General features: G+C 47.7%; 1 protein-coding gene across 2 annotated transcripts in view; it reads left to right on the top strand.

Moving 5' to 3' along the window:
• Positions 1 to 22,192, top strand: part of TTC28 (tetratricopeptide repeat domain 28) — a 510,505-nt gene extending 488,313 nt beyond the window's left edge. Inside the window, exons 16-23 of one of the 2 annotated variants that reach the window (XM_073313672.1) lie at positions 3,879 to 4,599; positions 6,757 to 6,881; positions 8,394 to 8,625; positions 9,105 to 9,181; positions 12,185 to 12,208; positions 13,631 to 13,760; positions 15,952 to 16,059; positions 17,735 to 22,192. In XM_073313672.1, coding sequence (XP_073169773.1) covers positions 3,879 to 4,599; positions 6,757 to 6,881; positions 8,394 to 8,625; positions 9,105 to 9,181; positions 12,185 to 12,208; positions 13,631 to 13,760; positions 15,952 to 16,059; positions 17,735 to 19,356 — 3,039 coding nt within the window. In that variant the 3' untranslated portion in view covers positions 19,357 to 22,192. The remainder of the gene's footprint in view (positions 1 to 3,878; positions 4,600 to 6,756; positions 6,882 to 8,393; positions 8,626 to 9,104; positions 9,182 to 12,184; positions 12,209 to 13,630; positions 13,761 to 15,951; positions 16,060 to 17,734) is intronic. The other variant, XM_073313673.1, reaches the window with a different exon arrangement.
• The last annotated feature ends 403 nt before the right edge of the window (positions 22,193 to 22,595 follow it).

The following is a 22,595-nucleotide window of genomic DNA, read 5'->3' as shown; positions in this document are numbered from 1 at the left end:
ATAACCTGACAAATATAAACAAGGTCAACAGGAAAAAATTATGCTGAATGGGATTAAAAAAAACTTCCGAACAGTAAAAACGATTAGTCAGTGGAACAAGGATTCTTTTTCAAGTAGTGTCTCTATGGGTGCTCCTCATCAAGACATGCATGCGCCTATGCGCTCTTCATTGGAGATTTTCATCAGCAGTGTCCACTGGTCTGCACCTGCGCCCTAGGCACCCTCATGCCCCTCCTGGGGCTTCCAGATTTGGTGCAGTCACCGAGCAATACCTTCTCTTGAGTCTTTTCTGACACACATTCTCGATTACCTGCTCAGTTAAAAAACCTCTGGATTATCATTGAGTTCTATCAAAGTTCACCTAGCTACAATCACAGCTCTTCATCCCCCTAATTGAAGAGTTTTCAGTTTTCATAGAATCATAGAATATCAGGTTTGGAAGGGACCTCTGAAGGTCATCTAGTCCAACCCCCTGCTCGAAGCAGGACCAATTCCCAGTTAAATCATCCCAGCCAGGGCTTTGTCAAGCCTGACCTTAAAAACCTCTAAGGAAGGAGATTCTACCACCTCCCTAGGTAATGCATTCCAGTGTTTCACCACCCTCTTAGTGAAAAAGTTTTTCCTAATATCCAATCTAAACCTCCCCCACTGCAACTTGAGACCATTACTCCTCGTTCTGTCATCTGCTACCATTGAGAACAGTCTAGAGCCATCCTCTTTGGAACCCCCTTTCAGGTAGTTGAAAGCAGCTATCAAATCCCCCCTCATTCTTCTCTTTTGCAAGCTAAACAATCCCAGCTCCCTCAGCCTCTCCTCATAAGTCATGTGTTCTAGACCCCTAATCATTTTTGTTGCCCTTCGCTGGACTCTCTCCAATTTATCCACGTCCTTCTTGTAGTGTGGGGCCCAAAACTGGACACAGTACTCCAGATGAGGCCTCACCAATGTCGAATAGAGGGGAACGATCACGTCCCTCGATCTGCTCGCTATGCCCCTTCTTATACATCCCAAAGTGCCATTGGCCTTCTTGGCAACAAGGGCACACTGCTGACTCATATCCAGCTTCTCGTCCACTGTCACCCCTAGGTCCTTTTCCGCAGAACTGATGCCTAGCCATTCGGCCCCTAGTCTGTAGCGGTGCATTGGATTCTTCCATCCTAAGTGCAGGACCCTGCACTTATCCTTATTGAACCTCATCAGATTTCTTTTGGCCCAATCCTCCAATTTGTCTAGGTCCTTCTGTATCCTATCCTTCCCCTCCAGCGTATCTACCACTCCTCCCAGTTTAGTATCATCCGCAAATTTGCTGAGAGTGCAATCCACACCATCCTCCAGATCATTTATGAAGATATTGAACAAAACCGGCCCCAGGACCGACCCTTGGGGCACTCCACTTGATACCGGCTGCCAACTAGACATGGAGCCATTGATCACTACCCGTTGAGCCCGACAATCTAGCCAGCTTTCTACCCACCTTATAGTGCATTCATCCAGCCCATACTTCCTTAACTTGCTGACAAGAATACTTTGGGAGACCGTGTCAAAAGCTTTGCTAAAGTCAAGAAACAATACATCCACTGCTTTCCCTTCATCCACAGAACCAGTAATCTCATCATAAAAGGCGATTAGATTAGTCAGGCATGACCTTCCCTTGGTGAATCCATGCTGGCTGTTCCTGATCACTTTCCTCTCATGCAAGTGCTTCAGGATTGATTCTTTGAGGACCTGCTCCATGATTTTCCCAGGGACTGAGGTGAGGCTGACTGGCCTGTAGTTCCCAGGATCCTCCTTCTTCCCTTTTTTAAAGATTGGCACTACATTAGCCTTTTTCCAGTCATCCGGGACTTCCCCGGTTCGCCACGAGTTTTCAAAGATAATGGCCAATGGCTCTGCAATCACAGCCCCCAGTCCTTCAGTACTCTCGGATGCAACTCGTCCGGCCCCATGGACTTGTGCACGTCCAGCTTTTCTAAATAGTCCCTAACCACCTCTATCTCCACAGAGGGCTGGCCATCTCTTCCCCATTTTGTGATGCCCAGCGCAGCAGTCTGGGAGCTGACCTTGTTAGTGAAGACAGAGGCAAAAAAAGCATTGAGTACATTAGCTTTTTCCACATCCTCTGTCACTAGGTTGCCTCCCTCATTCAGTAGGGGGCCCACACTTTCCTTGGCTTTCTTCTTGTTGCCAACATACCTGAAGAAACCCTTCTTGTTATTCTTGACATCTCTTGCTAGCTGCAGCTCCAGGTGCGATTTGGCCCTCCTGATATCATTCCTACATGCCCGAGCAATATTTTTATACTCTTCCCTGGTCATATGTCCAACCTTACACTTCTTGTAAGCTTCTTTTTTATGTTTAAGATCCGCTAGGATTTCACTATTAAGCCAAGCTGGTCGCCTGCCATATTTACTATTCTTTCGACTCATCGGGATGGTTTGTCCCTGTAACCTCAACAGGGATTCCTTGAAATACAGCCAGCTCTCCTGGACTCCTTTCCCCTTCAAGTTAGTCCCCCAGGGGATCCTGGCCATCCGTTTTCACCCACTCAACCACAACAAGGTTTATCGAAGTCGTCTTCAACTTCTTCCCTCCTGTCAAGGAACCAACTCCACCATGGGACCTCAGCTTAGTCTTCAGTGCCCTGAGAAAACCCCCTTTGAATGTATGTTGAATTGTTCCCACCTTCATCTGTCCCTTAAGACTGTGTTCCTCATAGCTGTCACCTCAGCGAGGAGAGCTTGGAGCTTTGATGGCTGACTCACTGTATACAGTATTTCATCATGACAAGGTGTTGACATGTTTACCCCTTGCTTCCCCTTCCAAGAGTCATTGCTCATTCCACCAGGGATCAATCTAGCACAGTAGCCCTGCTGAAAAACATACCTATCCTGATAGGGCAGCCACCTGGTCCTGGGTTCATGTTTTCCCAGGAGTACACTCTTGTCAGCTCTGGATGCAGTTACATGGCTTTTGGCGAGGCTGTTCTACAGTCTGAACTGAATCCACCTCCTTGGCCCCCTTCTCCAGGATGAAGTACTGCTCAGAAGTCTCCTGACGTAGAGCACCCATAGGGACATTAGTCAAAGATGGAGAGGTGACTTACCTTGTGTAGCAATGGGAGTTCTTTGACATGTGTGTCCCTGTGAGTGCTCCCCTCTGCCTTGGAGTCTGACTCTTTCTACTTCCATGCTTGAGAAGGATTGGAAATGGTGGCAGGTCCACTCCCCCATCTCTCCTCAGATTGGGGCAGAAGGGTGTCTAGGGCACAGGCATGGACCCACAGACACTGCTGATGAAAATTTCCAATCAAGAGCACACAGGTGTGCGCATATCATGACATGGAGCACCCAAATTACACAAATCTTTAAGAACTCCAGTTACTGTACCAGGTAAGTGACCTTTTCATCCTGTGGAATCCCCATTTCCAGAGCTCACCAATGCCAGACTAGATAATTAAACTACTGGGAGATAGTGGGATAATTAAACTACTGTACAGAGCGACTGGACTGAGGAGGAAGCATGGGCTTGTGGTTCAGCACAAGGCTGGGAGTCGAAATTTAGTTAATATTGCTGGCTCTGCCACAAACCTCCAGTGTGACCTTGGATAAATCACTTCCATTCTCTGTGGATCCATTTCCTCTCCCCAGAAAAGGAAGTAGTAATCCTGCCCTGCCCCCCAAATGGAGCCGGTATGTAAAGGAGTATAACTTGGATGGAAGTGGCTAAAGAAATGCAAGGCATTGTTCTAATGATAAAACCATCTCACTGTTACAGAGCCCCGGCCACCCCAGACATTCCTGGGGGAGGCAGGACGCTTGCAGGGCCACGGCTACAACAGACAGTTCTTTGATCCCTATTTTCTCTCTCTCTTTTTCTAGTCCCTTTTGAAGAAGAATGCTCCTGCTTATTCCAGTTCTACCTCAATGGCAGCTGTCATAGGAAATCCCAAACTCCCTGCAGCAGTGATGGACAGATGGCTTTGGGGGCCTATGCCCTCTGCAGAAGAAGAGGCCTATATGGTATCTGAATTACTTGGCTGCCAGCCTCTGGTTGGCAACGTGGCAACGAAAGAGAGGGTCATGAGCGCACTCACTCAGGCAGAGTGTGTCCATTTTGCAACCCATGTGTCCTGGAAGCTGGCTGCCTTGGTCCTAACGCCCAACGCTGATAGCAACCCAGCCAGTAGCAAGAGCTCCTTTGGGAATCCCTACACAATTCCAGAATCCCTCCGGATGCAGGATGATGCCAGTGATGTGGAGAGTATCTCAGACTGCCCTCCTCTCCAGGAGTTCCTGCTCACAGCAGCCGACGTTCTGGATCTGCGGCTTCCTGTCAAATTAGTGGTTTTCGGCTCCTATCAAGAGTCCAACAGTAAAGTCACTGCTGATGGGGTCGTCGGCTTGACACGGGCATTCCTGGCTGCTGGGGCTCAATGTGTCTTGGTGTCACTCTGGCCTGTTCCTGTGGCCGCTTCGAAAATGTTTGTGCATGCCTTCTATGCCTCCCTCCTGAATGGAACGAAAGCCAGTGCAGCCCTCGGAGAGGCCATGAAAACAGTGCAGAGCAGCAAGCAGTTCTCCCATCCATCCAACTGGGCAGGTAGGAGGAATCTGCTTCTTGGGACGGTTCTCATAATAAATAGGAAAGGGTTTGTAGGAGAAACATTTACACCAATTTGTTTGTATTGAGCAAGGAGCTGTGCTAGCAGCAGGGTGCCTGAGTAACACTCTGTGCCATTACAGCGACCAGAAGCTATGTATCAGACCTGGTTCTGCTCTGAGTGTTGCTGAATGACTGGCCAGTGGGAAATAGTCATTCTTCAATGTAACAATGGGGAGAGCATGTGTTCGACATAATTTACAGCGTATGAAATGCACCTGTCTCATCAGGGAGGTTTAATCATTAGGAAGACCTGATATGCTAAGGGCCATGCAGGCAGGAAATTACCCAGGATCCCCAGCTGATAACAAATAAGATTCCTTTTCTCCCTACAGATTACAGACCAGGATGTGTTATTCTTACTGATACGTGTCCAGCACGGTACAGCAGAAAGATTTGATTCCCATTAGTGTAATGGTGGGGTGGAGGGTGTTTCTTGAATAGAACTGTAACAACCGTGCTGTAATCCACTGAGGAAGATGTGTACTTAATTCAACATTTTAAAATTAAATGTGCTAAATAGTTCAGTGATGAGAAATAAGGAACTGAGACTATTCACCCTTGTTGTACCTTAGCTAGAGACTGTGAGGAATAGCGGCCACCCTAAGAACGTCCCAGAATTCCAGAGAGATGAGGCTTTTCCGGAGTTTGTAAGAATACTGGCAGTATTCCCATCACAGCAGCATTTTCCTCTAGAACTGACCGTCTTGTTCAATGCGTGTCTTCTGCACACTTAGGTTAGATGTGTAACCTAGCCATTTTGAGGACACGAGTGTAACGTTTCTTTAAGAGGCAGTGCCAGCAACAGCAGCAGGCGTAATCTCCAGGAGGAAACATGACAAGACTTGCTTCTGCGCGCCTCTCGTATGTGAGGTTTCCGCTGACATCAGTGGGAGTTCGACAAGCAGAACAGTTGAAGGATCAGGCTCCCTCAGTGCCAGTCAGGAGTGGTTTGATTAATCAAAGCAGAGTCAGAAAGAGAAAGACACTGAGGTTAGCAACAGAGCGACTGGAATTACATTAAATATGAAGCGTATTTTTCTCAGCAAAAATCCTCCTTTCCGAAAGCTGTGCATGTGTCCCAAGCATGTCCCCAGTGTACCCAGCTGGGCTGAAGTGCTTAGATTGGGTAGGTGCTGTGTGCAGAACCCTAGTGCCAAGTGTTTGTTACCAGAAGGAGAGAGAGCTCGTGTGCTGTTTACTAAAGTGAGCACCTGGGATTAAACCCACGCAGAACTGTCTTGTCTCGCTGAGTCTAGTATTAGGAGGTGATCCAAGGAAAACCAGAGGGAAGTTGGACTTAGGGTACAGACCAAAGTTCAGTTTATCCTTGTTTTTCCTTCTAAGGGAGTTTGTCAGCCTGGCAAGAAAGAGAAGAAATGTGAATGGCTTTCCAGAGCAGATCCCTCATCAGAGGCGTAACAGAACAGACATGGGAGCTCTCCACGCCACTACCAGCAGGGGCAGGCAGGGAATGGCACATAGGGATCCCTGCTCCTCTCCTGAATCCATATGCAAATCCTCAACCCCCATGCTTCTCTTGAGGGTTGGGAATTGAGATTTCAAACAGAAATAATGCCTCACACTAGAGATGAGCACATGCCCATCCAGCTGCAATAAACAGGGGAGGGAGGAAGAATATTTGCATGGTGCACAAGCTAGCGGCCTGGGCAAAGTAGGCATCTTTCCCCAAACAGGGACAGCTCTCCATTTTCAGGGTTCTATTGTTTGCTGGCAGTATTTAGCTTTTATTGATTTCTGCTCCTGTAAAGGAGATGAGGAGCATGCTAGGGCAAGTGTCTCTGCATTGCCACATTTTTCCACATATGTGAGCAGGAAAACAGTATTGATTTCATAAAGGGGGAGAGCAGAGAGCATTGAAGAAGCATCCTAGAAGTTACGTCCCTGGGCCTAGGCGGGTGGAGGCAGCTGTTCTGGTTGTGGAGGCAGCTGTTCTGGATTCTCCCTTCTCTGTGGGTAGGCACATAACTAAACAAGGGGCAATGAGCTATTCATTTCTGTTAGCTTGAGGAAGGCAGAGTATTTGTTTTTCTGGGACAAGAGGAGATTAAGAAGCTCTCTGTCTGAATCCTGCAGGCTTCATGCTCATTGGGAGTGATGTGAAGCTTAACAGCCCTTCCTCGCTAATTGGACAGGCCCTGACAGAGATTCTGCAGCACCCGGAGAGAGCACGAGATGCCCTGAGAGTCTTGTTACATCTGGTAAGCAAGAGAGAGCTGCCATAAGAGTATCCCCTGCAACCTGAGAGAGGCAGCAGTAAGACCCTTGCAGTCTTGCTTTGGAGAGGCTGTCAAGGCTCCTTCCTGCAGCCTGAAAAGTGCCATCAAAATTTACAGACACAAAATGTGGGTCCCTGCCTTGGAGTATGGCAGATGCCTCCTCTTAACTTTTGGAAGGTGATGTCATCTGTGGTGAGGTGTCTCTGAATGTTGAATGGGTGGGGAAGCATTTCGATTTAACTTCAGGAGTAAACCCCCAACCCTCCTTCTCCTCCCTCTGCCTGTGTAATCCCTGCAACTACTCCCTGTCCCTGGGAGAAGAATGGGACACCAGGCAGAGATTCACCTTACTAGCATGACAAATAAAATCCCTCCATCAGACCCAGCTGATTTGCATATGCTGCTGAGTGGGTCTGTGCTTTGAAAATGAGATTGTCACTGAGGTTAATTGTTTTTATGACAGAATTGCTGTGAACTAGGCAAGAAGTAGGGAGGTGAGAACGAAGACACTGTGTAGTGTGTCTCCTTCCTTGCTAGCCAAGTGACCACCCTCTCTCTACAGATCTTAAGGACTGATGGCTTCAAGCCAAGAATGAACACTGCAGTTTAGAACAGAGCAAGCTCTAAAGCAGCAAGGTTTGTTAGGCAAAAGAGCTGACTCTTTGGGTCCTTCCCTTCTTGTCACCTGATACTGCATGATGCAGGACATTCTGTTCAGTGGACAGCTTTCACCAGAAAATACCACACTGAAATCCACAGCGTTTAACCCCAAAACAGCAGCTCACATGGAAGTTTAATGAGACTCTGGTGTTCCCATAGGTACCAATAACCAGCTTTGGGGAGCAGTGAATGCTGTGACTGATGTGATCTGTAGGTAAAACTCTGGGATGGTTATAATACTATCCTCTCACATCTGTGTAACACCTTTCCTCCTAAAGGACCCTCCTAGTTTCCTTAGGGGCAGTGTCCATGTTGTAATGGCAACACTAGTCGACTGATGATGATAATCCCAGCTGCATCAGGCTGGAAAGGGAGGAGGGTTCTATTTACCATCCAATTGGTAAGTCTGCACATGGAACACTATAACCTGGTTGTCAGCAGCAGACCGAAGAGGCTGGAAATCATAACTCAGCGATTCTGTGGGGACAAATACGGCCACCTGGCTTACGGGAAATCATCTCTTCATGATAGGCTGGAAAATGGGCAGATTCCTCCTCCCAGGCAAACATGTAGCCTAGTTTTCCATGGCCCTCATCTGCCCAAGATGCTGCTATAGGCTGCCTGACTTCTCATTTTACAGCTATACATGAATTAGTGGAGCCTCTAGTTCCAAAGGGCCCTGACCACCTCCTGTCTGAGGCTGATTGCCATATCTCTGTCACCCAGCCCACCCCTTGACCTGAGATGCCTTTCTGCTCCTGACACTGCAGAAAGAGGAAAGGGTTAATGATAAACTTACTGCAGAATAAGCTAATGCAGTCTTTTGTCCTGGAGGTGGAGAAATCACTGCAGCGAATCCAGAATGGGCAGCACAATTCCATGTACACCTCTCAGCAGAGTGTGGAGAATAAAGTTGGTGGCATTCCAGGCTGGCAGGCACTACTCACTGCTGTGGGGTTTCGACTTGACCCTCCCGCTAGTGGTCTTCCAGCTGCAGTGTTCTTCCCGACTTCAGACCCCGGTGAACGGCTACAGCAATGCAGCACCACCATCCAGTCCCTCTTAGGTAAGGAGCAGGCCACAGGGGGCTCTGGCATCGTCCGTGTTAGCAGGCTCTTGTCCACTTGCTGCCTCTTGGATGGGAGGAGTGGGAAATCTTGCTGTTCAGCTGTTGTTCTGTGCTTTTACAGGGACTAAGTAAAATCATGGAATGGGACTTGGGTAAGACCAGTTGCTCCCAGCATAGCCTAGAGCAGGCTTTGCAAAGAGAACATGGCTGCTTCAGCCTCAGATCCCGTTCATTTCCCTCTGGTCCCAATACCCGAGGAGCCAGGGTGTTATTCTTCCTCTGTCCCTGCTCCCAGACGGGAGTTCACTCATCAGGTGCAAAGCTTGTAAAATCCTTACTGTTTGTAGAAACCACAGCCCCTTTCAGGAGCCCTAGTTAGTATGGGAAGCTGGGTCCAGGTGTTGCTTTGGGATGGTTTCTCTCAGGCAGTTCAGAGGCAGCTTTGAACAAACTTTATGGTTTCTGATTTTTTTCAGGTCTGCCTAACCCAGCACTTCAGGCACTTTGCAAACTTATTACTGCTTCAGAGACTGGAGAGCAGCTTATCAATCGGGTGAGTAGGGTGGTGACGCTACAGCACCATGCCTCAAATCCTGCCTAGGGCAAAGGAGTCCCAGAGCCACGGATTGCTTTGGAGAGCAAAACAGACAGAGTGGCTTTTGTGCCCAAAGTTCAAGAACTGTCTCTCTTGTCCGCTCGAGTGAGTGAATGCCTTGGCACGAGGGGGGCAGGCACACTGGTGGACTTCTCAGCTCAGTGCCAGAACTGAGAGCATGTGACATGCACACCAGTCGTGCTGTACAGTACAGCTGAGGAAGGTGGGATCCTAGCACTGAGGGATGGAAAACTTGATTAGGTCCCAGTCAGCCCATCACCCTAAGAGCTTGTTCTGGGCTGTTCCCTTCAGGATATTCCCTAATCCTTCATCCAGTGTAGTTCCCTTGGACAGTGCCTCTCAGACCTGTGCTGTTACGTGTGGGCAGCTCACAGCTCTGCCAAACAGGTTTCCAGCCTCTGTTAGATCCGCTGTCGTGTGGGAATGCACTGCTGCCTATAGCTCCATGGCCTCCATTACCCCAGCCTTCCTTACTCTTCCACCCTGTCCGTCCTGACCCAGCTCTGATCCATGCGTGCCCCTGCATGGCTGGCATGCTTCAGCATGTTCCTCATCTCCTGAGTGCTCTTCAGACCAGGCCAGTTGTCTGCCCCAGCAAGTGGGCGCACAATGAATTGTGAACAGGGATGTAGCTCACCATCCCTGTGTCTTGCACAGATATTTTCCTGACCACCAGTATCAGGTTTTCTGGAGAAATACATCAGTGGACAGCTGGGACCTGTGCTCTCTCTGTTAGGCATTTCCACTTCAGCTAAGAGGGCTTCCTTTGGATCGTCAGGCCAAGAGTCCCTGTTCAGGAATCACGCTGCCAGTGCTGCGTCTGTGCAGACAACCATTAGGAGGGGAGCCCAGAGTAAATGGAACAGGTGGTTTAAAGGACAACAATCCAACATTCTCTATAAAAATCTCCACATGACTGTTTCCTGCTTGTGTTCTTGCCGCAGACAATTAAATCACCCAAGAAAAAGCAGACTTCAGATGGCTGCATGCAGCTAACAAAAGATTTACTCACCATTTCCCCAGCCGCCTGCTGCAGAGATGTTGCATTGTTTCTGCAGATGTTCTTGTGCAGGCCAAACCCCAGACAGATTTCTCTTTGCACAGGAATAGTGCTGGGTTGTTCAGCCCAGCTCTCTCCTCTGCTGCAGTCCATTCCCCCCAGAAATTCTCTTGAGGTGCCTTCCAGTCCTACAGGTCTATGAAAACCACAGGGGCACGATTGACAGGCACAGCCCATTGACACTATTTCCTTCCCAGCTCCAGCTTGTGCCTCTGTAGTATGGATGGAGCAGGGCTTGTTCTCCTGAATGCTTCTATCATCCCTTTCCCTTAGGGACACCTGGCATTGCCCAGGAAAATACAGCAGACACTGCACCCGGGTACACGGGTTGATGGAAGCCAGGCTCCTTGAAATGCAAAGCCCAGAACCATACTGTCCCCCACAATCTGAGAGGAAGGCAGCCAGTTTGTAATGCTACTTCCCCAGCCTCCCTGTCAGGCTCAGGAACTGAGTCAGGAATGTTAGGTCCCATCTCTTGCTATCTTGCTTCAGCCACATCCCAAAGTTACCACCCTCTGGTACCAGGGCTAAGATCATGGCATTTTCACTATGACCTTGTGGTGCTGAGACCTCTGTCTTAGCTGCCCAATCTGTGAATAGGGATAGTGATCCTCCCTCCATGGGGCTGTGAGAGTAAACTATGTAAGTACTGTAAAAGCAGCAAAGAGTCCGGTGGCACCTTCTAGACTAACAGATGTATTGGAGCATAAGCTTTCGTGGGTGAATACGCACTTCGTCAGATGCATGTAGTGGAAATTTCCAGAGGCAGGTATAAATATGCAAGCAAGAATCAGGCTAGGGATACCAAGGTTAGTTCAATCAGGGAGGATGAGGCCCTCTTCTAGCAGTTGCGGTGTGAACACCAAGGGAGGAGAAACTGCTTTGTAGTTGGCTAGCTAGTCACAGTCTTTGTGAATGGCTAGCCAACTACATTCTGAGCATTCATTATCATTAAGGAAACAATGGTTTCTACTTTGCACAGGCCAGTATGACCTGGCCTGCAAAACTGCTACAGAGTGACTGCTCCATCCAGTCTCCTACGCGTTCAGAGATCAGGCGCCTTGGGAGAAGCTGCTTTGCGTGTGAGTTGCTCTGCTCCTCAGTCAGGTTGTTTAGTTCTAAAAGAGCAGCTCCAGCATTTGACACAGCGCAAACAGTCCCCACTGCAGCATCCGTTCTCTCTGTGCACCCCGCGGGGCTAAAAGTTACACACACTGAAAAGACCCTTTGGATTGGGAGGTAGGTGGTGCTGCACAGTTCTAGGGTGCATTGCGGGGGAGGCTTCTCGAGGTGGATTTCAAGGCTGCTGTAATGCGCGCTGCCTTCATCCCTGACTTGTGTTCACTGCAGTGTCTGAGGAGGAGAAAGTGTTCCTGGGAACAGTGAAGCACTGAGCCTGCGCCCTTCTCTCTGGGCTGCTTGTGTGTATTTGTTATGGAAGAGATAAGGACCATAACCCTTGTTTGCACGTGCAGTGGGACTGCTAGGGAGTAAAGATTGCATTTAATGCCAGTAAACAGCCCCTGAAAGGAAACTAGAGGAAGGTTGTTTATGTTCCACCTCCTGTCAAAAGATGGATGATTCTGGGGCTCATCTCCTCATTGGCAGGGTTGTAGCTGCCTGTGAAGTGCCAGCTCTGGTTTTAACAGCTTAGGGACTTCCAGATTCCAGCTGTCTGTTCCTGGTTGTTTGGTCCCTTCACTCCCAGCCCTCATTGTCCCTTCTCCTCCTGCTCTATGCTGTGCATCTTGCAGGAGGGGGCTGGCTTGTGATGATCTACTTTGGCCCTATAGGGCTTCATGCCATGCTCACTTCATAATGCAGAATAACCCATGTTCTTTCTTTCTTTCCTTCTCTCTTTTCTTATCTGCTACCCGAAGGCTGTTAAAAATATGGTGGGAATGGTGAGTACAACAAACACCAGGGAACATTACTCCTCTGCAGAGGCAAGCCCTGGGCTCTGGAAAACTCTTCAGCCCCATTTCCCTGCGTTACAGTTTAATAGTCACCAAATTTTTAAGCCTGGGATTTGCTTAATTACTTCTAATGGGGAGAAAGGACATTGTGGTGTTGGGCCTGTGCCGCAGGCGTAGTGTAGATGAGGCTGGGAGTCGGGTTTTGTCCTTCCCCCTCCTCCCCACCCAGGCCTTCCCCTTTGTGCATGAATGCAGTTCCCTGTGGGTACAAGAAGGGGAACTGCTCCCCGGAGGTCCTGGAAACATGAGGGAAATCTTGGGCTGTTTCTTGTTTAGTGCAGCTGGGGTGTTCCTGGGTTTGGCCTCACACCCGATCAAATGGCCCAGTTACAGAATGGCCTTTAAGTGGCCATGAGCAGCCACTAAGCACCCTCCTCCTTTTCTTTCTTCCTGCAGTTTTCGTACTGTGCTTCCCTCCTGCCCTTTCTCTGAAAACAGCCGCACTCTAAGGGCTTGGCTACACTTGCAGATATAGAGTGCTTTGGGTTAAACCACCCTTCATACAGTGCAGTAGGGAAAGCCCTGCAATCTGTGCACACTGACAGCTGAAAGCGCACTGGTGTGGCCACATTTGCAGCTGCATTGGGACCAGTGCATTATGGGCAGCTATCCCAGCGTTCAAGTGGCTGCAACATGCTTTTCAAATGGGGAGTGTGTTGTGTGTATGTGGGGGTGGGGAGTGGGTTTTTGGGGTGCTGATAGTGTGTCAGCACACTGTCGTGTAAGTACAGACCCTCCTCCCTCCCCCAGCTCTCTCACTCACTCAAAGCAAACATTAGCTGTGGGGCCAGTTCTGCATTCCTGTTGTTTGTTCACAACAAAGAGAGGCCACTTCAGTTAATGGGATTATGGGACATTTCGGGAGGGCAATCAGAGTGCTGTAAGGTAACTCCAACTCCTCGTTCACACTGACACTGTAGCGTCTCATCCAATACGCAGCAAACCTTATCCCTCTCGGGGAGGTGGAGTACCAGCAGCGCTCTAGCCAGGGAGTCAGAGCACTCTACGTGCCTTGCCAGTGTGGACGGGGAGTGAGTTAGAGCGCTCTGGGTGGCTTTATTGCGGCATAGCATGCAAGTGTAACCAAGGCCTAACTCACCTCACAAGGGTTCACGTGCCCCTGCTGGAGTCTTCCCAGCACTAGTGCAGAATGTCTGGCCAGTTGTAGGGCCACTCCCTCTGTGCAGAGTGTGACCCCACTCGGGCAGCACCTTGACTCCTGCACTAGACAGCGTACTAGTGACTATCCAGGACAAAGGCAGATTAGGTGTGACCCCACAGGCTGGGAATGTCAGCCAGGAGGTGAATGGGTTGGTATGGAAGGGCTGATGTTTGTTCTGTCATCCTCAGCTACATCAGGTCTTGGTTCAACTCCAAGCAGGAGAGAAGGAGCAGGATTTCTCCTCTGCACCGATCCAGGTTTCCATCAGTGTCCAGCTCTGGAGGCTTCCTGGCTGCCACGAGTTTCTGGCAGCCTTGGGTAAGAGCATGTTTCCTTATTTTATTGCTGCTGTCTGTTGTGGCCATCCAACACCTTACACTTCACAAGCACCTTCACTGCTTACATCCTTTGGTATGTAGGACACGATGGCCCAGCTGCTCATTACCTGGCCGAGTGAATCCTTCTCTGGTCACTGTGAGCAGAGATTGCTCTCCCTGTGTGATTGCCACATGGAGAACTTTGTGTGTATGTGTTACTCCTGGGGGAATTCTGCACCAAAAAATTAAAAATTCTGCTAATTTTATTTGTCAAAATAACACTACATAATCCATAGATTCATAGATTAGATTATGATCATTATGATCATCTCGTCTGACCTCCTGCACAATGCAGGCCACAGAATCTCAACCACCCACTCCTGCGATAAATCTCTCACCTATGTCTGAGCTATTGAAGTCCTCAAATCATGGTTTAAAGACTTCAAGGAGCAGAGAATCCTCCAGCAAGTGACCTGTGCCCCATGCTACAGAGGAAGGTGAAAAACCACCAGGGCCTCTGCCAATCTGCCCTGGAGGAAAATTCCTTCCCGACTCCAAATATGGCGATCAGCTGAACCCTGAGCATATGGGCAAGATTCACCAGCCAGATACCCAGGAAAGAATTCTCTGTCGTAACTCAGATCCCACCCCATCTAACATCCCATCGCAAGCTATTGGGCCTATTTACCATGAATATTTAAAGATCAGTTAATTGCCAAAATCATAGTATGACATCATGCCAGTTTCAATTATTTTGGTAATTTATTTAAAAATACCTGTCAGCAATATGTCTGTAACAATACAGACACACACAAATTCCTCCAGGAGTAGAGAGTTAAAGAAACCCATATGACAACCCAGTTCCTGTTTCTCTGCCCGCTTCTTCCCCCCCAGAGCCCAGCCAGGGGCCAGATACCCACAATCGCTCCCCCCCCAGAGCCCACCTGTGCGGGCCTCCCTCAGCAAATACACCCGAACCCCTTCATCCCCAGAGCCTAGGGATCCAGAGGGAGAAACAGCCTGATGTCCAGTTCCAGGTTTGCATGGAGTTTCCTGCATGCCACGCTCTCCTTCCCTCAGGGTATGCTAACCCTCTAGCTCCCTCCCCCTTTCCCCGGCAATGTCTTCTATGCGCGAGCTGGGCTCTGCCAAGTCCCGTGGTCCCTAGTGGTGGCTAGCAGCACTGCAGCCTATTTCTGTGTGGGAAGGGAAATTCTGCGTGCACGTTAATTTCTGCAAAATTCAGCATTGCGCAGTGGCACAAAAATCCCCCAGGACTTCTGCACCCTAACACCACCTCAGTCAGCAGGACCTAGATAATATTGACTTCAAGTGGCAACTTCCATTTGATTTGAGAGCAGCCCAGTTTTGCCTTGGCCCCATTTCCTGGCAAGGGTATGTAAGTAGGTAATGAATGAGAGGGTACAACCGCTTAGAAGGAAATGGAGTGGAAAGAAGACAAAGATAAGTCATTGCCTTCCTATCTGCCCTCCACCCTCATCCTTCCATGCGTCAGCATCTCATGCCTTCTCCAGACTGCCCCGAACCCTCGCTGCACTGAACTCCAAGGCCATTGCCCTCTCCCTAGACCCACCGCTGCTACGATCCCCTTAAGAAATCAACCAGTCAATGACAGCTGGAGGGGGCACATGGGGCATAATTAGCACTGACTCTATTTATAAATATTAGGAAAACATTTGCTAGTGTGTATATCTATAAAATAGAACATATTTGGTTATTTTTCTTTCCTCCATCCGACCCAGGTAAGCTCCTCAGGGCAAGGACTGTGTCTTCCTATGTGTTTGTACAGCGCCCAGCACAATAAGGCCCCTATCATTATGGGACACGTGGGCACTTACTGGAATAGACATATTAAATACTAACCAGGCAGCACATTGGCACAGAGGAGACAGCCCTGAGCAAGGCCACTGCAAGGTCCTCGTGTCTGTTTGCTCTATGGGGATTATATGCAGCATCTGATGAAGTGAGCTGTAGCTCACGAAAGCTTATGCTCAAATAAATTGGTTAGTCTCTAAGGTGCCACAAGTACTCCTTTTCTTTTTGCGAATACAGACTAACACGGCTGCTACTCTGAAACCTGTCATTATGCAGCATCAGTAACTTACTGGGACCAGTTCAAGGTATAGAATCTTTGGGTGAGAAATGGTTTTCTGCTCTATGTTCTCCTACAGGTTTTGACCTTTGTGAAGTTGGGCAAGAGGAAGTGATACTGAAAACTGGGAAACAAGCTAATAGGAGGACCATGCACTTTGCTCTCCAGTCCCTGCTGGCACTTTTTGGTAAGGCTACCTGAAGTGACATTATTTGATCTTGTTCCATCTGATGGCTGGAGGATGATGGTATCTACTGAGGTGGAGTATTACCATCTTTTGCACAAAGAAAAGTGTCACACACAGTTGCTTATCTAGTGAACAAGGGTGTGTGGCACTTCCCAAGCCTGTGCGTTGTCTGCCAGAGAGCTCCCTGTGTGTTTAGACAGGCCTGAAGCTGGGGCAGCTAGCTCTCCACCACTGCTCTGACTATAGGACTCTCTGCAAACATTGAGAAGTGGAGATATAAGGAGGAGAGGAAGTTTATTTGGCAAATGCTATGGGTGGGGTGTCTTAGGCCCACGGGGGTGCACTGAACTAGGCACAACATGGGGGAAGGGGACACTTAATGGACAAGGATTGGGCAGAGGATAGGGGGTGTGGATGAGCAAAAGGAAATCTGGAGAGATTTCTGTCTCTCCAAGGAAAATTTGGGAAATAGGTTGGTCACTTCCATCTCTAACTTCTATGATTCGTATAGTCACTAGTTCCCCTGGAGCTAAATCTCTTTTAGAGTAAAACAGAATGGCATTCAGTTCTCTACAAACAGAGAGCGGCTGTCAGTAAGCGAATATGGATCGTGTCCCTTAAACAGTTCAGGGGCATCACCCAGTTTCTATTACTCTGTAGTATGAATTAGTGCTGGGACAGCACTGAAATCCTCTATTTATATAAAACAGAGACCATAGGGGCAGTATGGACTTCCACCTGTCAGCATGCCTCAGCTACACTCTGGAGAGATCAGATTGATGAGAGGGGAGTTTAGGTTCCATCAACTGGCCTTTCACTCAGCTGAGTCTGCCAACAGGGGTGCAAACTGTAGTAGTATCTTTTTGTGCTGTGGATGCTCGTAGACTGGGATCAAGCTCCACCAAATACCAGCTCATTCCTGACCTGAGCTGGCTTTGACTTGGTGTCCCATCAGTGCAAGGTTTGATGTTTCTTAACAGTCCCGTGTCCTGTCGCTCTCACACTATTGCCTTGTGTGCCTACGATGGCTGCAAGCTCGATTTGTTCTCATTCCCTTATGGTACCATATAGGACTGGGGCAGCTAGAGTCAGGTGACTGCACCAGCAGCATGTTTAGGTATTTGTCCTAAATGAGCCTGCCATAGCCATGGCCCTATGACCACAGCTGTAGAATGCTCAGCAATGCGGAAATACTCTTCTAAACCTATGATTCTATTAGTCAGCACTTTCCTTCCAAGCATCTCAAAATGCTTTTCAAATGTTAATGGATTAGACCTCACAGCACTCCTGCAAGAAAGGGGAAACACTAGCCTCATTTCACAGACAGGGACATCAAGGCATGGAGCTTTTGTCTTGCCCTTGGTCACACAACCAGTCGATGCCAGAGTTAGGAATAGAACTCAGGTCGGTTGGCAGTTGGAGTCTTATATGAAGAGGTGATTTGGAGGGCTAAAATATCAACTCAACCAACTTCTTTTCTGGTAGAAGCACTGAGTTTCTGCATGCTCCTTTTCTGGGATGACACATTATGTTTCTCACATAATTCGCAGTTGTGGAGTGGAAGCAGCACTGGAGTTGTTAAACAAATGAGACTAGATCGTAGCAGTGAGATTGGGGGCATATACTGTGCCATTTGCTTTCATTGTAATAAGTGCTGTTGTTTTCATTTACTTAGATTCTACAGAGTTGCCCAAACGTCTTAGCCTGGACAGTTCCTCATCACTGGAATCACTGGCTTCTGCTCAGTCCATTTCCAACCCAATGCCTTTGGGATATCAGAACCCTCCATTCTCTCCTACTTGTCCAGACAGTATTGCATCAGACGCCATTTCTGTGTACAGCCTGAGCTCTATCGCTTCTTCAATGAGTTTTGTTTCCAAGCCAGAGAGCACATCAGAAAGTGCAGGGCACAGAGGGCGACAGGACTATGAAAGGCCTAAGAATGTCTGTCCGCAAAGAATCTCTGTGCCACGGAGCCAGCTGTCTCCACAGACCAATGCTGCAGCCAGCAAAGACAATGAGGAGTATGAAGGATTTTCTATAATCAGCAATGAGCCTATGGCAACTTATCAAGAAAATATAAAATCAAGATTTTCCCCTGATCACAAACAATCCAAAGCTGGTCAGTCTAGCGGGATTAAAGTTTCTGTCAGTTCCAAAGGGAGCATAAGTACCCCAAATTCCCCTGTTAAAATGACTCTTATTCCCAGTCCAAACTCACCTTTCCAAAAAGTTGGAAAACTTGCTAGTTCTGATACTGGAGAATCTGACCAATCTAGCACTGAAACTGACAGCACTGTCAAATCCCAAGAGGAGAACAACCCAAAGCTCGATCCACAAGAGTTGGCCCAGAAAATTCTGGAGGAGACTCAAAGTCACCTTATTGCTGTTGAACGTCTTCAAAGAAGCGGCAGTCAGATGAGCAAGAAGAACTCGGAAGATGGAGCAGCAGCTGGTGCTTCTGTATTCAGAGCCTCAGAGACCAGTGCGTTCAGTAGGCCACTGAGCTCCAGTCAGAGGAGTCATCCTTCGCCAGTTACAATTAAACCAAAGCCTCCAACAAGGAGCTCATCCCTTCAGAAGGTGAGTTCCGGATATAACAGCCCCACAACATCGGAGATGTCCAACAAAGACGGCACAGGCCCATACAGTGGGCAGCCTTCTCCAAGTTCTGACTCTCATGGCTCGTTAACTGAACAGTCTCACTTTAAACTCAAGTATCCTAGCTCTCCTTATAGCGCTCATATTTCTAAATCTCCCAGAAATATCTCCCCAAGCTCAGGACATCAGTCTCCCGTGGGCAGCACCCCCTCTCCTGCTCTCTCTTACTCCTCAGCTGGTTCTGCTCGCTCCAGCCCCGCTGATGCCCCAGATATAGACAAATTAAAAATGGCTGCCATCGATGAAAAGGTGCAGGCCATCCACAACCTGAAAATGTTTTGGCAGAGTACTCCCCAACATTCCACAGGCCCCATGAAAATTTTCCGAGGAGCTCCTGGAACAATGACTGCTAAGAGAGATGTTCTCAGCTTGCTGAACTTATCTCCACGGCACAGCAAAGCCGAAAGTGCAGACAAGCTGGAACTTAAGGAGTTATCTATTCAGCAACACCTTGCTTCTCCACAAAAGAATCCTCCAAATGGACACAGGCGCCCTGAAACTACCAATACAGTGACTTCATCCCATTCTCCACCTTCCAATAGCATTCCAGGAACGGTACGCCCCTTGAGGCTGCCATCTGGAAATGGTTATAAATTTTTGTCACCAGGGAGATTTTTCCCTTCCTCCAAATGTTGAAATGTCTTTTGTACCAGTTGATTCAACTTGCAATCACGTAAAGGTTCTCAGTATTTGCTTCTACCCACTTGCCTTGATCAATACAAAACCACAGAATATTACCCGAGAAGCCTGGTCACATCCACGATTAGGAGTGCTGAGTAATGAGACAAATTAGCCTGGCACAGTGCATTACAGTATATGACAAGGGCCTTATGCAAATAGGTTTCAGTTCCTCTTGTCAGTACTTTGGCCAGACGCACCTGATGACCGTTTTGTGTAGCGTTCACAGCTAATTCTGTGCAAAATGTTAGCCTTTAAACCACCTACATGTATTTCTTATCCTGAAAGGATGTTTACAGTTGGATTTTTATACAGAATTTATACATATCCAGGGATTGGGGAAGGAGGCGAGACGAGGCAAATCTTCCATTTTATGCCACAACGATAATGCACACAACATTCTGTCCAGAAAAGAAGTACAAGCCATTGCTTTTATGCTTCCAGGGGCTGCGCGGGGGAGTAGATGATAATGTAACTTGGTGAAATTGCTGTTAGCCAAATGCAAGCATATGTGAGAAAATGCTAGCAATGTACAACTCCTTGGCAACATTGTATTGGTGATTACAACACATCATTCTGGTGCTGTGCTGGTGACATGCCGATAAGGTAGAAATGGATGTTCCATTCTTAATTCCTCTTTCAGTTAACTTTTTCTGAAGAAATACCTTTTAGGCTGAAATTTCCATTGAGTGATCTGACCCCAAAAGAACATTTTGGTAAGTAATGAACAAAATCCCATATCTGAGTAGTGGGAGAGTGACAGATACAAGTTCTGGTTTTACAAAGTGATACCTTTGTTGCACATAATTTACAAGGGTAGGTTTTTCATATCGGCAGGTAGCTGGTCAGCATTAAACTTTTCTGTTTAATTCTGAAAACGAGAGGGAGATGTACAGTGAATGTGAGAGAGGGTTACACAGTGTGCAGGTCCTCAGCATGCAGAAATCAGACACTGACATGTGATCTAGTGATCACATGTTCAGGGAGCTCTCTCCATTACTGCTAGATCTTCCCAAGCATCTTCCCAATCTCTTTCCCTGTTATCTTGCTTTCAGGGCCAATATATGCAAATTAAATAGGTCTGTGTCATTGTGCAAACAGACTGCACGTTAAAATCTATGCATCTGGGCCTGTTAACCCCTTCTCCCTGGGCCAAGTGGGAAAGCCAGGAGCACTCCTGCAGCTAGGAGGGGAGGACAGGCTGGGCAACAGCCAACACAGAGTGAGGCAGAGCTAAGGCAGTTGGGAATCAGGCTGGGGACACTCGTTGTTTTTAAAGAAGGCCATTAAATACAAACCACAGAGTTAATGTAACAAAGACAGAATTTACGTGCACTGAAGTCAGGACATACACAACAACATAAACTCAGCCACACTGCACATCTAGCTCAAAGCAAAGTATTATACAGGCAATGTGCTGTGAGTTTTTGAGCAAGGAACAAAGTGAAGGCACCTGGCTTCTGCTCTAGACTCTTCCCCAATTCACTGTGAGACTTTGGACTAGTCACTTCACCCCTCTGTGCCTGAGCGCCCCCATCTGTCAAATGGGGGTAGTAATACTTACCTACCTACCTCACAGGGGTGTTGTGAGGCTTAATTAATTAGGCCTCGATTTTTAGTTAGACTTCAACTCAGCTCCTGGTATTGTGCTCTGTAGTAGAGGCCTATCTACATGAATTGTGGGTGCAATCAACTGGCTCGGCTTCTAGCTGGGCATGGCTGTAGATGCATAAAATTGTGTCACCCAGACCCTTTTTGAAGCTCTAGGTCTTAACGTTTGTGACGCTCTTTGAAATCCTGGATGAAAGGTGCTACAGCAGTACAAAGCATTAAATTCTCATGGCTATAATATAAAATACTGGCCCTGATTATCATTTAAAAACCCTATGGTTTGGAGAGAAATGTTTGCCGTATCACAACTGCAAGAAACTAAATGCAAGCACTACAGATACCAGATGTCAGGGCATGTGCATGTAGACAGTTAACAGAGAGAGGGATGATCATGAAACTTTCAGTGCAAAAGACCAGGAAGAGCTTAATGCTCCACTTACACATATTAGTAAATGTGGCAAAACAGTAAGCTAAATCTAGTACATGTCTTACTAGATGAAAATTATTTGGCTCTTGCATTACAGCTTCCTATGTGGGTGAAGTAACATATTTTATTGGCCCAACTTCTGTTGGTGAGAGAGAGAAGCTTTGAGCTCCACAGAGCTCTTCCTCAAGTCTGGGAAAGGTATGAAAGCCAGGTCTATACTACGGACTTATATTGGTATAACTACATCACTTGGGTGTGAAATATCCACACCCCTGAGAGACATAGTTATACCAACCTAACCTCTCGCCCCCTTGTAGACAGTACTGTGTCGACGGGACAGCTTCTCCCATTGACAGAACTACCATCTCTCAGGGAGGTGGATTAGCTCTGCAGACACTTCTCCTGTCAGCACAGGAGTATCTTCACTTAAGCACTACAGCAGCACAGTTGCAGTATTTTAAGTGCAGACCTAAAAGTATGACAGCTAAATACAAGATAGACTAGATAGTTTAGTACAAGCAATTAGCACATATTTTAATGACAGGTTTCAGAGGAACAGCCGTGTTAGTCTGTATTCGCAAAAAGAAAAGGAGTACTTGTGGCACCTTAGAGACTAACCAATTTATTTGAGCATGAGCTTTCGTGAGCTACAGCTCACTTCATCAGATGTTTACCGTGGAAACTGCAGCAGACTTTATATACACACAGAAATCATGAAACAATACCTCCTCCCACCCCACTGTCCTGCTGGTAATAGCTTATCTAAAGTGATCAACAGGTGGGCCATTTCCAGCACAAATCCAGGTTTTCTCACCCTCCACCCCCCCACACAAATTCACTCTCCTGCTGGTGCTAGCCCATCCAAAGTGACAACTCTTTACATAATCAAGTCGGGCTATTTCCTGCATAGATCAAGGTTTTCTCACATCCCCCCCACCCCCATACACACACAAACTCACTCTCCTGCTGGTAATAGCTCATCTAAACTGACCATTCTCCAGGTTTAAATCCAAGTTAAACCAGAACATCTGGGGGGGGGGGTAGGAAAAAACAAGAGGAAACAGGCTACCTTGCATAATGACTTAGCCACTCCCAGTCTCTATTTAAGCCTAAATTAATAGTATCCAATTTGCAAATGAATTCCAATTCAGCAGTTTCT

This window comes from Lepidochelys kempii, chromosome 15 (assembly GCF_965140265.1).
Source record: "Lepidochelys kempii isolate rLepKem1 chromosome 15, rLepKem1.hap2, whole genome shotgun sequence".
Taxonomy (NCBI): domain Eukaryota; kingdom Metazoa; phylum Chordata; order Testudines; family Cheloniidae; genus Lepidochelys; species Lepidochelys kempii.
The sequence above is the reverse complement of the archived record's forward strand: the minus strand, read 5'-3'. Positions and strand labels throughout refer to the sequence as shown.